Raw genomic sequence first — 17,403 nt, 5'->3', positions numbered from 1 at the left:
GAAATACCATTTGACCCAGCCATCCCATTACTGGGTATATACCCAAAGGATTATAAATCATGCTGCTATAAAGACACATGCACACGTATGTTTATTGCAGCACTATTCACAATAGCAAAGACTTGGAACCAACCGAAATGCCCATCAATGATAGACTGGACTAAGAAAAATGTGGCACACATTCACCATGGAATACTATGCAGCCATAAAAGGATGAGTTCAGGTCCTTTGTAGGGACATGGATGAAGCTGGAAACCATCATTCTCAGCAAACGATCGCAAGGACAGAAAACCAAACACCGCATGTTCTTACTCATAGGTGGGAACTGAACAATGAGAACACTTGGACACAGGGAGGGGAACATCACACACCGGGGCCTGTCGTGGGGTTGGGGGAGGGATAGCATTAGGAGATATACCTAATGTAAATGATGAGTTAATGGGTGCAGCACACCAACATGGCACATGTACACATATGTAACAAACCTGCATGTTGTGCTCATGTATCCTAGAACTTAAAGTATATAAAAAAAAAAAGGCTCTTTACAAATGTAAACAAATTAAAATGAGATCATACTAGATTAGAGTGGGCCCTGAATCCCATATGACTAGTGTCCTTATAGGAGGAAAAGAGACAAAGAGACATAGACACATGAGGGGAGATGGCCATGTGAACACAGAGGCAGACATCAGAGTGTTGCTGCCACAAAACCAAGGGACGCCTGGGGCTCCCAGAAGCTGCGGAGGCAAGGAAGGGCGCTGCCCAGAGGTTTAGAAGGGAGTGTGACCCTGCCCACACCTTAATTTGGGACTTGTGGCCTCTAGACAGTAAATTTCTGTTGTTTTCAGCCTCCCAGTTTGTGGTGCTTTTTTATGGCAGCCTAGAGAACTAATACAAAGGTTAGAATATAGGAAAAAGGATAACCCTTGCCTTCAAGCAGTTGCAACCTGGAGGAGAGGTGTACTGTACACAGAAAAAACTAACATTACAAAAAGGCAGAATTAAAGAAATGCTGAATATTGGTAACAAGCAACAGGGGAAACAAGGCAGTCTGAGCACACAGAACTCAAGTCCTCCTAATGGGATCCCAGAATGCCCATGGAGGAAGCAGCATGTGCACTGTGCTGAGTGCTGAGCAGGATTTCAAGAGAGCAAAGGCAGAGATGCTGGACAGGGCAGCACAGGAGGACGAGTGTGCATGGTCACTCTGAGCAGGGCTGGTTCCTGGGCTGGTTGGAGCACAGCATGGGGAACTGAAAGGCAGACACTGGCCAAGAAAGTCCTTGTGCAGCGCTTCAGAAGTGAGCCTCACAAGCCATCCTAGGCCACACTGCCATCAAGCCCCAGACCACTACATGCCCATTTGGTTTCTTTCCAGCTCATATAGCTTCCTAAGTATTGTGGCTAACAGTTCCCTGACTTGAATTCCTAGTTTCTGTTAACAGTTTTCTAACTTTCAGGAAAAACAAGCCAATTTCTAAGGAAAGTGGCTGTGCTTCAGTCAGGAGTAGTCCGAGGTAGACATCCAGGACAGTATGACGCAAAGGGTTTGGAGCGCAACAACCCCGTGCGTTATATAGCCATTTAATGTAACCTGTTTGTGTGAGTTCATACCTGGCTTTGAGCCACTATTGTCTGTGAGTAATATAACTGCACTGCTGACTCTGTAGGAGAGAGAATAAAGCCATGTCCCAACTGCCTACAGTCCCTCGAGTGTTCTTTCAGCTACCTGCCACCCGTCCACCAACTCCCCTCGGATCCCAGCTTGGGTTCGAACCTGACACAATTAAAAACACAGCATTTACAGCAACGTACTTCGTATTCCTCTGCGAACCCACAGTTGGAGTCAGCTTGCTGCTTCTTGAAGTAGGCCTCAAAATTCTCCACTCTGATTAACTTAGATCTAAGAAAACAAAACTTATCAGGATTTTTTACATTCAGTGAAGTCCATATTCAATAGAAAAGTACAAGTTATTAAAAAAAAAAAGAGATTACTCACTTTTTAGGTCTTCATGATAGAAAGGGAAAGAAAAAATATGCAATTAGAAAGACTCATTCATACTCTAGAGATGACAGTAAACAATCTTCCCAAAACAACAAAACCCAGGGTATAATTTGGCAAGAGGGGTTCAGAGTACTATTATTCACAAAACACTAAAATATGATTCAGGAAATCTGATTTCTAGACCCTACTTTGTAACTAATTGGTTTTGTGACTTTAAGTAAGTTCTTCTCTCCCCTGGATCTTGATAACCTATTTTTTAATCAAGAAATCCGTATTTATTGGTAGAAGAGTAGAACATGACAAGGAAGCCAGCTTCAGGAGACTAATAAAACATAGATTCCTTGCAGAAAACAGAGCTAGCAAAAACTTCCAGATGGTCATGGTCAAAATGTGCCAATCAGGAAAAATGACAGCAAGTTCCATCAAAAATTATTTACAGATAGTCACTGAACAGATTGGAGGATTTAAAATAAAGCTCATAATTTGAGAGACTTACTTAATTTGAGAAAAGGACACTTCATTATTCTTTGCATCTTTCCTGTTTTAAGAGAAAAGAGACCCATTAGACAAAAAAGGATTCCTTCCTGTGCTTTTCCCTTGTGTATCTGGAGTTGATGTCATCTATGAAATAAAGGTGTTACACCTTTTCCTCAGGCATTAGTTCACAGCTGACACCAAATCCTGCACCCTAATACTAAACTTAATGACCCAAGCTGCAAATGCTAATTACAAATTTGTGAAGTTATTTTCTTTTGTACTATCTAAAAGAATGAAAAAAATCATATCCAAGTCACTTTTAAGAACTTCCTTGCAAATATATAGCAGTGGCATTACTTTAATGTAAAGCAAGACTTGTTATTTCATACTTTGTTTTTGAGAAAGCTTTTCTGATAAATGAATGCAATAAACCAAAAAACATATCAGATCCGGAACTGGCAAGTTGGTGAGGCATCTGCACACTCCTGCACTGTTGACTCAACTCTGCATTGGTATTTAAGAAAAACTTTCTGGAAGGTAATTTGGCAGTATGTATCAAAACTGAAAGCATGCATACCCACTGACCCAGCACTTGCCTAGCTTGGAATTTAGCCTAAGGAAATAATCGTGAATGTGCCCAAAGATTTAGGCACAAGGATAAGTAACTGTGGCCAAGAAAAAAAAACTTGGAAACACCTAGGAAACTGGTTAACTAGATCATGGTACTGCCATACAGTTGAATACTCTGTAGCCACTTAAAATGATGATGAAATGAGCCAGGCACGGTGGCTGATGCCTGTAATCCCAGCACTTTAAGAGGCCGAGGCGGGTGGATCACCTGAGGTCAGGAGTTTAAGACCAGCCAACATGGCAAAACTCCATCTCTACTAAAAATACAAAAAAAATAGCCAGGCATGGTGGCGGGCACCTGTAATCCCAGCTACTTGGGAGGCTGAGGCAGGAGAATCGCTTGAACCCAGGAGGCAGAGGTTGCTGTGAGCCAAGACCACGCCATTGCACTCCAGCCTGGACAACAAGAACGAAACTCTGTCTCAAAAAAAAAAAAAAAAAATTGTGATGAAATGAAGCTGCCAACAATGTCTAAGCTGAATAAAGCAGGCTAGATTCTAACATGTAACATGATTCCATGTGTGTGCACACATTTGTGTGTGAGTTTGGTCACATCAAAATGCTAAGAGTAGTTTTGTGTGGGTTCTGCGATTGCAGATTTCCTATTTATTTTTGCTCTTCTTTTCTATATTTTTTGCCATAAGCATGTATTACTCTTATTTTTAACAAGAAACAATAAAACTGTTTTATCCAGCCACTGACTGATCCATTTCCTCCCCCAAAATCAGAACCTAATCTGGCCAGGCACAGGGGCTCACGCCTGTGATCCCAACACTTCAGGAGGCTGAGGCGGGCAGATCCCTTGAGGTCAGGAGTTCGAGACCAGCCTGGCCAACATGGTGAAACTCCGTCTCTACTAAAAATACAAAAATTAGCTGGGTGTGGTGGTGGTGCCTGTAATCCCAGCTACTCAAGAGGCTGAGGCAGCAGAATCACTTGAACCAGGAGGCAGAGGTTGCAGTGAGCTGAGATCATGCCACTGTACCCCAGCCTAGGGGACAGAGCCAGACTCCATCTCAAAAAAAAAAAAAAAACAGAACCTAACCTAAAAGCTGGAGCATGAGCTCTGCCTGTCACTCCAACAGGGCAGGGTGGCAGCACAAGGAACCGGCCTGGGCCGCATGAGGACCCCTAGGGCAGGATGGAGATTCCCTGGTTGGCAGCACCTTACAGCAAAGAAATCCCAACTAACACACACAGGCTTCACACACTACACAGACAAGAGGGCGTGCCATGAAGTGCAAGGACCAGGTTCAAGTTCTATTTCCACACTTCCTGACTCAGCTTCTGCATCCTTGGAAGGGACTTACTGGACCTGCCTCGCAGAGCCTCATGCATGAGATAATTCACAGAAAGCACAGATGCAGGCACACGGTGAGCACTCAAAACAGGGCTACTACTTTTACCATTTAATGACCTCACAGGGTAGTTGTACAGATAAAATAATAGTAATAGCATACAAGGCACAAGACACTGAGAAGTGCCTTATTTATTCAATCCTCCTCAGCTTCACAAGTTAGGCACAATGATTATCCTCCTATCATAGATGAGGACATTAAGGCTAAGCTTCCTAAACAGCTGGTCAAAGACAGAGCTGGTGTTCAAACTTAGCTACCTCTGAAATGAAATCTCTTAACATCATAATACTATGAAACTGACTTGTAAACAAGAACATATCATTTGAAAGTAGCATCCCACACTGTGGCGTCTATCAGTGGCCTGATGTGACAGCTGGGAGCACATTAACATCGCCCAGCTGGGGGCGCAGAGGAAATAGGACTGGCCAAATGCAGAACACTATGGGTGAAGGGAACATGGCGCTCATCATATCATTCCTTCTGAATCTGTCAATGTTTGAAATGTTCCTTAATAGAAAGCTTCCTTAAATACCAGAGTATTATTATTAGCATAAGCAATATCACCTCTTCTTTCTCCAGAAGATGAAGCCTCCCACAGTCACAATAACCAGGGCACCAAAGATACAGCCAAAAACCGCTCCACAGATGACACCTGAGAAAAGTCCAAATGGGAGACACTTCAAGAGGTGTTCATGCAGACCACACAATGTGCTAAAAACTGGCCTGGGACCCTAACACCAGAGAGTTAAAGTGTGTATACCATACACACACATGCATGCACACACACACACAGGCGCACACACACACAAGGGAGTTAAATAGCTTTGGACCTAAAACTAGTCTATGCATGCAGAAGCCAGGTTCCTGTTCCCAATCCACTACTACCTGGATGGTCTTGAGAAAGTTACTGTTCCTCTCCAGGTCTCAGTCTCCTCAACTGCAAATTTAGGGAACTGGGCTGGATTTTCAGATATTTTTCCTGCCACCTCTGACATTTTGAGACTAGCACCCACATATGAGCAGAGGTACCTACAGCAGCATCCATGCTCAGGTGACAGGAAACCCATTTGTTTACTGGGGAAGGATGTGGGGACTCCCTAAACTTTGCTTCTGGGGCAGGCATTCTTTCCTGCGCCCAACAACCACCAACTAGGAAAGAAAAGCAGACAAACTAACAAACCAGCCAGTCCATTAGCCTCTGGCTTGAAGGTAGGGGATGCACCCCTCTTGGATCCCTGAAGCTCCTGTATCACTTAGGTCTATGTGATAAAGGGTAGAAGCACTTAACAAGGGTCCAAGACCAGAATTTCAGGCCTGCCTCTAAAGCCATCGTGTAACCCTGGGCAAGTTACTTCCCCTCTCTAGGCCTTAAAAGTCTCACTTCCAAAAAGCAGGCAGAGCACAGTGGCTCACACCTGTAACCCCAGAGCTTTGGAAGAAGGTGGAAGGAGGCTTGAGGCCAGGAGTTCAGGACCAGCCTGGGCAACATAGCAAGACCCCATCTCTACAAAAAATTAGCCAGGCATGGTGGTAAGCACCTGTGGTCCCACCTGGGAGGCTGAGGCAGGAGAATCCCTTGAGCCCAGGAATTCAAAGTTACAGTGAGCTATGATCATGCCACTGTACTCCTGGGCAACAGAGCAACACTCTGTCTCAAAAATAAAATAAATAGGCTGGATATGGTGGCTCACGCCTATAATCCCAGCACTTTGGGAAGCCGAGGTGGGCAGATCACCTGAGGTCAGGAGTTCGAGACCAGCCTGGCCAACAGAGCAAAACCCTGTCGCCACTAAAAATACAAAAATTAGCTGGGCATGGTAGCAGGCACCTGTAATCCCAGCTACTCAGGAGGCTGAGGCAGAAGAATTGCTTGAACCCAGAAGGCAGAGGTTGCAGTGAGCAGATATCGTGCCACTGCACTCCAGCCTGGGTGACAGAGCAAGACTCTGTCTAAAAAAAAAAAAAAAAAAAAACATAAAATAAAATAAACAAATCAATAAACATAATTAAAATTATGAAGAAAAATAAACAGAGGATTGAACAAGACAATTTATGTGGCTTCCTCTGATTCTACTATTTAAGGATTCAATGCAATGTGTCAAACTGTGCACCTGGCATATGGGCCCACAAGTGACCACACATAGATAAGGGGAGTCAATAAGCTTTGCAGATTGGAAGAACAACTGGCACTTAGAGAAGGGAGAGTGTGGGGTCCAGGCTGTGGGACCTCAGAGGAGGAAGCCCAGTAAGCCCAGTGACCCAGTGACATCTCAACCTCTGGGAGGGGAGAGCTGGGCACACCAACCCTCCTGAAGGTCTGAGGGAGGCATGTACACAGCTGGCCTTCTATGGACACGTGGAGCAAAATGCCACTGAACCAGTGCCAGGACTGTTGTCTTCTCCCTACCTGGATCCTGGGGCAAGGAAACAGCATCTGAGTAGCGACTGAAGGACACATAGCTCTCAGCCCCATCGATGAGCCCCTTGTTTTGAGGGTGGAAGGTAATGTTGGTGAAGCCAGCCACACAAGCCCTGTGGGATAACAAAGAGCAAAAAGAGGTCCCTGAGACGTGTCTGACCGCAGGCATGTAGAGCTTTATGCTCATGAGGCTCAGCCCCCAAAGAGTAAGAACCAGAAGACATTACCGGTAGGAGCCCAGAGGTTCCAGCTTCCCATTGTAATAACCAAGTGTGGTTGACTCATTCCCAACGTCAATTTCATATTTCAAAACTTCAGACAAGCTCTGAGAACGTCCCTTTTCTTCTGTTCTTATGAGGTATGTCACATAAGTATCTGAGGCTCCCTTTTTGAAATCCTCATACGTGTATTTCAGGACATCTGCAGAAGGGTGACCAGCTAAGAAAGGTACACAGAAGGAGAATCATAAGAAAGTGATGGCAGAGAGATTTCTTCTCCTGCATATCTACATGGTGGTGATGCTGGGTGATAGTGATACCAGCAACCATCTCTCAAGTATCTCTCTGTGCCAGGTTTGACTTACATTGAATTCTAAGGGTTTCACCTACAGTAACTCACTTCATCCCCATGAATCCCATCACATAAGCTTACTGTCTACATTTTACAGACAAGAAAACGAAGGTACGAAAGGCTAACAGGACCAGGCACAAGGTCACACTGCCTATGAGGTAGAGTTGGGTTCCCAATCCAGGGCATCAGGCTCAGAGCCCAAGGTTTCATCTAATCACAGGCCAGCACTGGTCAGTCTGGCTGCTATGCAACATGGCCTTCCTCAATGGGACTTGCTGACAAGCATCACAGCAAAATGACTAAGAGCTGGAAACAGACCCAAAATTAAAAGATAGAGGTTTCAACCTCACTTTTTGAAATTTTGCCACAGGTTATGGCACCAGCAAATTTCTATCCTCCCAGATCCCCAACCCCGACAGTGTGTTTGGTCTCTATCCTCCTCAAGGACATGAGGACAGCACCACAGTAGGAGAGAGTGGGCAGAGGAAACACTGCATTATTCATGCATAAAGAATCTCCCAGACCAGGCACAGAGGCTCATGCCTGTAGTCTAGTCCCAGCACTTTGGAAGGCCAAGGTGGGAGGATTACTTGAGTCCAGGAGTTCAAGACCAGCCCGGGCAACATGGTGAGATCTTGTCTCTAAAAGAAAGAAAGAGGGAAGGGGAAGGGAAGGAGAAGGGGAGAAGGGGAGGAGGAGGAGAGGGGAGGGGGAGGAGAAGGGGAGAAGGAGGAGAGGGGAGGGGGAGGAGGGGAGGAGGAGGAGGGAACCCCCACAACAAAACTTGGGCTTTTAAATCTAGGCCTTATGCAAGCACTCAAACACAGCTACCGAAGAGACTCTCGAATGATTCCTTTCCTACCACAAAAGAATGTAACAGAGCCCTTTAAGGAAAAGCAGCTTTTAATCCACCTCTTCTCTCAGCTAAGGAGATACTCTGCAAATTCCCACTAGCAAATGCAAATCTTTTTCTATTTTCTTTCAAAGGAAAGTCATCCTCTGAGGATGGCATGTGTGTACGTGTGTAGAGTGAGAGAGAGAGACAGAGTTGGTTAAAACTAATATTCTACCACCTAAAAGGCCCAGTGAGGTAAAAGAGAAGAAAAACCTAGATCACAGATCAGCAAGTTATGGGCCACAAACCAAATCCACCTGCCATGGTAAATAACATCTAGTGGGAATGGTCCCACTCATTCCTTCTGTATCTTCTGTGACTGCTTGCACACTACAATGGCAGAGTCGAATGCTTGCAACAGACTCTATACCACCTGCAAAGCTTAAAATACTGGCAATCTGGCCCTTTCCAGAAAGTTTGTCAACCATCAGGCAAATACCTCACCCTCCTTCTCTGTCTGAGTACACAGCATGGGCTGCAGTGAGAAGACAGGTGTGTGTCTGCATTACTCACATGCCTCAGTGGGCACAGAGAAAGCTCTGGTCACTGCATCACTCATGGGCTGTTTAACCCACGGAGGCCTCTCCTTACCTTCCCCGGTGGTGAGAATGACAGCATAGGCTTTGATGGGTCCGTGGCTGGCTTCAAATCCACTGAACTTGACCTTTACTGAATTGTGACTGACAGATGTAATATTAGGGGATCCATCTGGAGGAGGGGGATCTAAAACAAAACAAAACAAAACATGATCACCCAATATTGAAAACCAAAGCAACACATTAGGTAGAGAACATGCTTCAGCAACCTCCTCAAGATCTTACTCTGGAAGCTACATGCTGGGCTCGTGCAAAGCAGCAAATCCAGAAGCAAAAGGCAGGGAAGGAAACTGGTGAGGAGCAGAGACAGCAGATCCTGGGAAACCCACCTAGCTCACAATGACCCCTTCAGGGCATCCAGCCAAATCCCCAGGGCAGGCACCCAGCAGCCTTGTTTGGTTTTGCTATTGTTGTTTTGAACAGTACATGCTTTTATTTTATTTTTTAACAGATTGATTGAAATATAATTAGAATACAATCAAGGAGATGAAAGACTTGTAGAGTGAAAACCACAAAACATCGATAAAATAAAGAAGACACAAATACACAAATACATGCAAAGACATCCCATGCTCATGGATTGGAAGACTTCACATTGTTGGAAGACTTGACACTACTCAAAGCGATCTATAAATTCAATGCTCCATCAAAATCCCAATGGCAATTTTTACAGAATATAAAAAAAAAATCCTAAAGTTCACATGGAACAATCAAAGACCAGGAATAGCCAAAGTAGCGTTGAGAAAGAATAAAGCTGGAGGCCTCACACTTCCTGATTTCAAGATATATTTATTCAAAGCTACAGTAATTAAAACAGTATATTAAAGGCATAAAGACAGACATCAACCCATAGAACAGAATACTGAGCCCAGAATTAAACTCTCACATATACAGTCAACTTATCTTCAACAAGGATGTCAAGAAGACACAATGGGGAAAAGACAGCCTCTTCAACAAATGGTGCTGGGAAAACTGTGTATCCGTGAGCAAAATAATAAAACTGGACCTCTATCTTACACCAGACACAAAAATAAACTCTGAATAGATTCAAGCCTTAAACATTAGACCTAAAGCTGTACACTGTAAAATTTGTTTAAAAAAACAAAAAAAAAACATTGGGGAAGAGCTTCTTGACATAGTATTTACAATGGTTGCTTGGATACCACACAAAAAGCACAGCAACAAAAGCAAAAATTGACAAGCAAGATTAAATCAAACTGAAAAGGTTTTGCACAGTAAAAGAAACCATCATTAGAGTAAGAAGCTAGTATCCTTGCATGAGGAAGCTAACCTGCCCTTGTCCTCTCCCCCAGTCCCATATGACTCAAGATGAGCCGGGTTCATTATCCTGAGATCTGGGGTGGAAGAAGGAGAGTGAGAAAGAGACTGTGGTGGAACTCTAAGGTGTGGCCTTGGGAGCTGCACAATGACACCACATGGACTTGGCTTGGCCCCAGGATCAGCTGGTCAGCTGAGAGCAAAGACGGAGCAAATGTCCAAGGAGAAGAATCACAGATGAGGTGGGAGAGAACACACTTTCTGCTGAGACCTGGGCACAGCACTTCTCTGTGTTCTTCATAAACAGTCCCCACATTTTTCCCAGAGTTGGTCTAAAATACCACCTAGAGAAACCAAACAGATCCTCTTCCCAGAAACCAGAAAAGCCCCCACAGGACCCTCCATGGATGGCCTCCATGATTGTGCACACCCCCCCTTTCCAAGCCAGGGTATGGAGCCACTCTCTGAACTAACACAAAAGAAAGAACACACTGAATTAAAGATGATTCACTCCACACACTCTCTCTACCTAAATTCATCTCACACATACAGTTTGGGTTATTCCCATTTTTTTAATATATTTTTAAAAAATAAATGAGATGGGATCTCGCTATGTTGCCCAGGCTGGTTTCAAACTCCTGGCTCAAGCAATCCTCCCACCTCAGCCTCCCAAAGTGCTGGGATTACAGGCATAAGCCACCACGCCCAGCCTGTTCTCATTATTATATATATTCAAGATTCAAGGAGACAGAAATCTGAACTCCAAAACAACCACAACATAATTGTCTAAACCTGTGCTGATACAGCAGCCCTCTTGCCACATGCGGCTGCCAAGCCCCTGAGAGGTGACCAGTTTGCATTCAGATGTGCTACAAGCACACAATACAGACTAGATATCAAAGACTTAGTACAAAAGAAGACATAAAATAACTCATTAATACTTCACAGAAATTACATGTTGAAATAATACTTTTAATATACTAAGTTAAGTAAAATGCTATTAATACCAATTTCAGCTATTCCTTTTTACTTTTTTTTCAGTGTGGCTTCTAGAAAACTTTAAATTATACCTGAGGCTCACATTGCACATCTAGTGGGATGGTCCTGCTCTAAACTACAAGCTTCAGCAACCTCGCAAGTATGCGGCAGCAGTGCCCGCTGGGAGGTGGCATTCCCATGTTAATGGTCAACTGCTAGCACAGGCTCCTGCATTTCCCACCAGCTCTATACCCTGTAGCTGGCCAGAGAAGGTCCATCCCCAGGTCCTTGCTGCAAAACTGGCAGCAGCATGCTAGCTCACCCACCACCAGACCTGGAAATCCTCTCCCTCTCAATGCTCTTCTCAGTCCTATGCTCCAGGGGCCCTGTCGCCCCTACTCACCATAGTATCCCTCACCATAGCACACAGTAAGCCACCAACAGATGTGGGCTAAAAGACGACCAGGCGCAGTGGCTCACGTGGGTAATCCCAACACTTTAGGAGGCCAAGGCGGGTGGATCACTTGAGGTCAGGAGTTCAAGACCAGCCTGGCCAACATGGTGAAACCCCATCTCTAAATACAAAAATTAGCCAGGCGTGGTGACATGTGTCTGTAGTCCCAGCTACTCAGGAGGCTGAGGCACCAAAATCACTTGAACCCAGGAAGCAGAGGTTGCAGTGAGCTGAGATTGCGTCACTGCATTCCAGCCTGGGTGACAAGAGCAAGACTCCATCTCAAAAAAATATAAAAGAAAACATGGCAATGAGGCAATGAGTTATGCTGTAAAGAAAAGGAATCTTTTAGAATGTAAAAAATGAGCCCCTCTTACTCTGCTTTTTTAGATTGATTTCTATAGAATGAGAAACCAGTCTATGTCAGTAAAAGCAAATATTTTAGGGGAAATAAAAAAACAAAAACAGATTTCTAGTCCACACGTGCAGACCCACTGTGGGTCAGCCGCTCCAGGAGTGATCACAGTGCCAACTGACCAGCCCCTGCCTTGTAGCCCACCTGTGATGCCAGTAGTGCAGGTGTTCCGGGTGGGGGCTGCCATCTTTCCACAGGACACAGTGGTGATGCTGATGTTGTACGAGGTAGAAAAATTCAAATACGTGACTTCCGTTCTATACTCAGTGCCATTCTCAGAGGAGCAGCTCTCCAGGTGGGTCGCATTGTTCCAGGCTCCACTGCTGACCTCCAGCTCAAAGCCTGCATTGGCGCCAGGAGGGCAGGTCCATTTGAGAACCAAGGCTGGCTCTTTGGGGACCACTTCGCAGTCGAAGGAGGCCATGGACGCAGGATCTGCAAAGCAAGTACAGCACAGCATGAGATTCCGGGACTTTTGCCTTTGCAAACATGGAAATAGGGAGTAGCAGAATCCTGGGGATGAGAAGGTGGGTGGGTGACGTGGTGGAAGAGGCAGGGGCTGACCCTGAATTGGGCAACACCAAACTGTGTGACCTTGGGTCAGTCACCCAACTGCTCTGAGCCTCAGCTGCAGGACTCTTTGAAGAGTAAATTGAACAATGATGTCAGGCACCAAGAAAGACGCCTGGAAGAGACCAGGGCTCCATGAGAGTCAGCTGTATCATCCTGTGAGAAGTAGCAACCTCCTCACTTGCACCATCTCATCATGAGGACCCCCTTTTTTTTCTGAGATGGAGTCTCGCTCTGTCGACCAGGCTGGAGTGCAATGGCGCAATCTCGGCTCACCACAACGTCCACCTCCCGGGTTCAAACAGTTCTCCTGTGTCAGCCTCCCAAGTCGCTGGGACTACAGGCATGCACCACCATACCCAGTTGATTTTTGTATTTTTAGTAGACATGGGGTTTCACCATGTTAGCCAGGATGGTCTCGATCTTTTGACCTCCTGATCCACCCACCTTGGCCTCCCAAAGTGCTGGGATTACAGGTGTGAGCCACCAGGCCCAGCCAAGGGCCTCTTGATGATACTTCTGAGACAGGTGAGGCCTATACTGTCCCATCTGCAGATAAATCCACAGAGGCTCAGAGAGGTTAAGTAATTGGCTGATGATGACATGGCAGGTGGTGAAGCCAAAACTAGATCCCAGGTTTTCTAAGTCTAAGTTCAAGACACTCTCTACTCACATAACATACTGCATCATCCATTGATGATGCATCAGTTTCCTCATCTTCAAAATAGAGTGTTATTTGTCTCTATCTGAGGGCCATTAGATTTTTACTGAGGACTAACATCAAACTGATGTAAATAGAAAACTCCATATTACAACTGGAGGACAGTATTATCATTAATTGAATGTCACAGAATTTTAGAGCAGGAGAAGCTCTACCAAGGCACCTAGTGCAACACCCACATTTGCCACCCAGGGCCTGGAAAGGTAACCTGAACACTGCACCCACTTTTACAGCTCCTGTTCCACCCACACCCAGTCATAAATGCTCAGATAGAGTTTTTCTCTTGCTATAGGCTACAAATAACTATAGCTAAGATAAATATCAGCAATGAAAGGCACCCAAATATCAAAGATGGGTGTCTAGACCAGGTGGGATGGAGCAGAAGTGACCCAAAGCTGCAGGGATTTCTGTGGCCACCCCACTCACCACTGAAAATCCAGAGGCCATCAAGGCTGGAGCTCCTATACTACCAGGGAGGCTGATCCCATGAGACCATCACTTCCAAATCAGCCTGAACATATCTGAATGGCCTGGGCTAAAAAGGGAAGAGGTAGGAGCGAGAAGGGCAGAAAATGAGTAGTGCACGGGTGCTGAGTGATAAAGGTGCCACAGTCAGCACTGTGAGCAGAAGTGCCCACCACTGTCTGCAAAGCCTTTCCTGGGCTGCCCTGAAAGCATCCTCAATTACACAGAGGGCTCTTCTCTTTATCACACATTTTCAGTTGTGAGATAGGTGAGGATCAAGAAGGATGCAAAGGCTGGGCATCATTTCAATAAACTTTCCATCTTCTCCAGCACAAAAGACAAACCAATGCCAGATATCATCCACATCCTGGCTCAGCCCCACTCAGGCCTCACCTCCCACCTATATCCTCCTGTTCCTGCGGGTCCACTCCTCCCACCCTTGCCTCCTGCTCTTCCTCCAGCCTCCAGATACGGTGGTGATGCTGCACAGGCCCCTCTGCACAGGCCTCTGCCTGTAATGCTCTCATGCCCTGATATCCACATGGCTGGCTCCTTCCCTTCATTCAGATCTTTGCTCAAAAGTCACCTTGTCATTGAGGCCTTTCCTGAGCACTCTAGGTAAACATCCCACTTCCTCCTTCGAAAAGTTCCAAGAAGGCAAGGACTTGACTGGCATATGGTATATGCTCAATAAATATTTATTGAATGCAGAAATGATGAGGGCATCGAGACAGCACCGATAAGCTAACAGGATGCCTCGGAAAGCTCAATGTCCATCACTGCACATCACACAAAACCAGACAAACTACAGACTTGGGAGGACTGACCTGCAAGGTCAGCACCACTCAGGGAGGAGTCCAAGAGGCAGTTGGGGCTACACTCACCTGTACAGAATGACTTCCGGCCAGGTTCCAGTGACTTGATCCCATCCCCTACTTGTGCAAAGATCTCCACTGTGTATGATGAGCCAGGTATTAATTCAGTGACTGTAGCGTCAGTAATTCCAATGTCTGTGACTACTTGGGTTGCGTTGCTGGAATTTCCAACCTTCTCAATAAGAAGGCAGTAGGAGTACGTGGGAGAGGCGTCATCAAAGTTCTGCCAACTTAAAGTTGCTGCTGTGGTGTTGGTACTTACATCAATGTTGGACACATTGCTGGGCCCTTGATTTTAAAAAAAGGCAATTCATGTAAAAGCACAGATTAAGTAGAATTCCAGGACTATTTACTATATCCAAAAATAGCCTGGCTCGTTTTAGAAAGAATGAATAAAGCTAGTATTTGCTGGCTCAAAAGATGGAAAACTTCCCAAAAACACATCAAGAAAATAATTATACAGATTAAATCTCAAAAGAAGTTTAATTTAGGCTTCTTTTAATACTTCAAGTTTATTTCAAATATATTTTTAACATTTAATTTCTAATCTGTTTTTTAAATCTAATAGATGGAGAAAAATATACTAAAAACATATTACAAACAAACATCTTTACCATGTATTTAATTCAAATATTCGCAAAACACCTCCCTAACTGTTGCAGGCGAAGCTCCTCATCTGGGCAGTATCTTCCAATACCAACATGACAAGGTGACCCTTCTCTACTCTGTATTCTCAAGGAATGACTAGAACCATTTCAGTCGCCATTCCCAAGGACTCATTTCTTCCTTCTAATGACAATTCTAAGTTCACATAGCTTGAAGAACAGTGCCCCATGGTGACAGCAGAACCGTTGCTGAGACCAATGTTTTCAACTTCAGCAGTTTCAGAGTCAACCTGGATCCCAGAAGCACACTGGCCATCATTTAACCAGTGCCTCCTCCAACAGACAGTTAGAGAGGCTGTTCCTTAGAAGGGCATCCTAAGAGACTTACGTGTGTACTGTGCAGTGGAGTTGGGGTCCCCCCAGACGTGGTCCACTTCTGGAGAGATGGTGATGTTATATAAGGTGCCCGGAATCAGGCCCTGGAGAGTGATCGCTTTGTCATACGTGCTTGTGTGGTTAGAGCCATGCTTGGACTCTATGACTAAATGGTAGACATACTCGGAAGCACCGTCAGGGCTCTTCCAGTCCAGCCACATCTCCGTGGTGGTGACGTAGACCACGTGGATGTCAAACACTGCACTGGGAACTGCTCAGAAGAAAGGAAGGAGAAGGGAAAACTGTTACTATCATGACGCCCAGCTTCCTCTCCAAGTGCTGTCGAGAGGACCTGCTCTTTTGCCATTACGCTTTCTAATGAGTTCATAAAAGGCACACTCCAAAATCGAGCTGAGAAATGCACACACTCAGTGCTCTCAAGAATTTCAGCTCTTCTGCGACGCACATGAACTTCCCAGTTTATCTTACCAGTTCTCCAGTTTTTTGTTGTTGTCTTAAAAATGAGCCCTTAGGCTGGGTGCAATGGCTCATGCCTGTAATCCCAACATTTTGGGGAGCCGAGATGGACCACTTGAGGTCAGAGGTTCGAGACCAGCCTGGCCAACATGGTGAAAACCCATCTCTACTAAAAATACAAAAATTAGTTGGGTGTGGTGGTACACGCCTGTAATCCCAGCTACTCGGGAGGCTGGGGCACGAGAGTCACTTGAACCCAGAAGGCAGAGGTTGCAGTGAGCCGATATCACACCACTGCACTCCAGCCTGGGCGACAGAATGAGGCTCTGTCTCAAAAAAAATAAAAAAATTTTAAAAAGGCCAGGCGCGGTGGATCACGCCTGTAATCCCAGCACGTTGGGCGGCCAAGGCAGGCGGATCACCTGAAGTCGGGAGTTTGAGACCAGCCTGACCAGCATGGAGAAACCCCGTCTCTACCAAAAAAAGTACAAAATTAGCCGGGCGTGGTGGTGCATGCCTGTAGTCCCAGCTACTTGGGAGGCTGAGGCAGGAGAATCACTTGAACCCGGAAGGCAGAGGTTGCAGTGAGCCAAGATCGCGCTATCGCACTCCAGCCTGGGCAACAAGAGCGAAACTCCATCTCAAAAAAAAAAAAAAAAGCCCTTCAAGGGGTCATCTGAAGTGGAAATCACATTCAGTTTTTTTATATGGGTGCTGGTAACAAGATGTGTTCAGTTTGTAAAAGTTCATGAAGCTATGTGCTGAGGATACATCCCTTTTCGGTATGTATATTATATCTCAATAAAGAGGTTTTTTTGTTTTGTTGTGTTTTTTAAATCAGTCACTCAGAAGGAAACATCTTCCCGTGACACAGCCTTACATACCAAAGAGGAAAACTGAAATGGAGAGCTGACCTTTACTAAGTTGCAGCATTTGAGGACGGATGAGGAAGGGAAGAAAACAGGCACACCCTGCACCTTCAGAGCAGAGTCAGAAGTGGAATCTCCCACAGGAGCCCATCCTCCGATCATCTCCCGCTGCCCACTCAGCCACCTGCACCAGGGATGCCTACATCGAGGCCCGGAAGTAACCGCGGAGGCTGGGCCTATTTTCTACCGCGGCTTTCAACCCTGTCTCTCTTTACCTGGCAACAAACGTCACCTCCAGGGAGAGGAAATGGGCAGGTAGGGGACAAAAAAGGGAAATGCTTTCACTGCAAACACCTTGTCCAAAAAACAAA

The 17,403-nt window shown here is 45.4% G+C and overlaps 1 protein-coding gene across 2 annotated transcripts in view; it reads right to left on the bottom strand.

Annotated features, from left to right (window-relative positions):
• Positions 1-17,403, bottom strand: part of PTPRJ (protein tyrosine phosphatase receptor type J) — a 191,066-nt gene that overhangs the window by 18,808 nt on the left and 154,855 nt on the right. Inside the window, exons 9-18 of one of the 2 annotated variants that reach the window (XM_024347129.3) lie at positions 15,700-15,957; positions 14,716-14,994; positions 12,220-12,510; positions 8,946-9,077; positions 7,117-7,327; positions 6,878-7,002; positions 5,035-5,122; positions 2,502-2,543; positions 2,000-2,008; positions 1,816-1,903 (exon numbers count right to left, since the gene is read on the bottom strand). In XM_024347129.3, coding sequence (XP_024202897.3) covers positions 1,816-1,903; positions 2,000-2,008; positions 2,502-2,543; positions 5,035-5,122; positions 6,878-7,002; positions 7,117-7,327; positions 8,946-9,077; positions 12,220-12,510; positions 14,716-14,994; positions 15,700-15,957 — 1,523 coding nt within the window. The remainder of the gene's footprint in view (positions 1-1,815; positions 1,904-1,999; positions 2,009-2,501; positions 2,544-5,034; positions 5,123-6,877; positions 7,003-7,116; positions 7,328-8,945; positions 9,078-12,219; positions 12,511-14,715; positions 14,995-15,699; positions 15,958-17,403) is intronic. The other variant, XM_054662274.2, reaches the window with a different exon arrangement.

The sequence above is a fragment of the Pan troglodytes genome, chromosome 9 (assembly GCF_028858775.2).
Source record: "Pan troglodytes isolate AG18354 chromosome 9, NHGRI_mPanTro3-v2.0_pri, whole genome shotgun sequence".
Classification (NCBI taxonomy): domain Eukaryota; kingdom Metazoa; phylum Chordata; class Mammalia; order Primates; family Hominidae; genus Pan; species Pan troglodytes.
The sequence above is the reverse complement of the archived record's forward strand: the minus strand, read 5'-3'. Positions and strand labels throughout refer to the sequence as shown.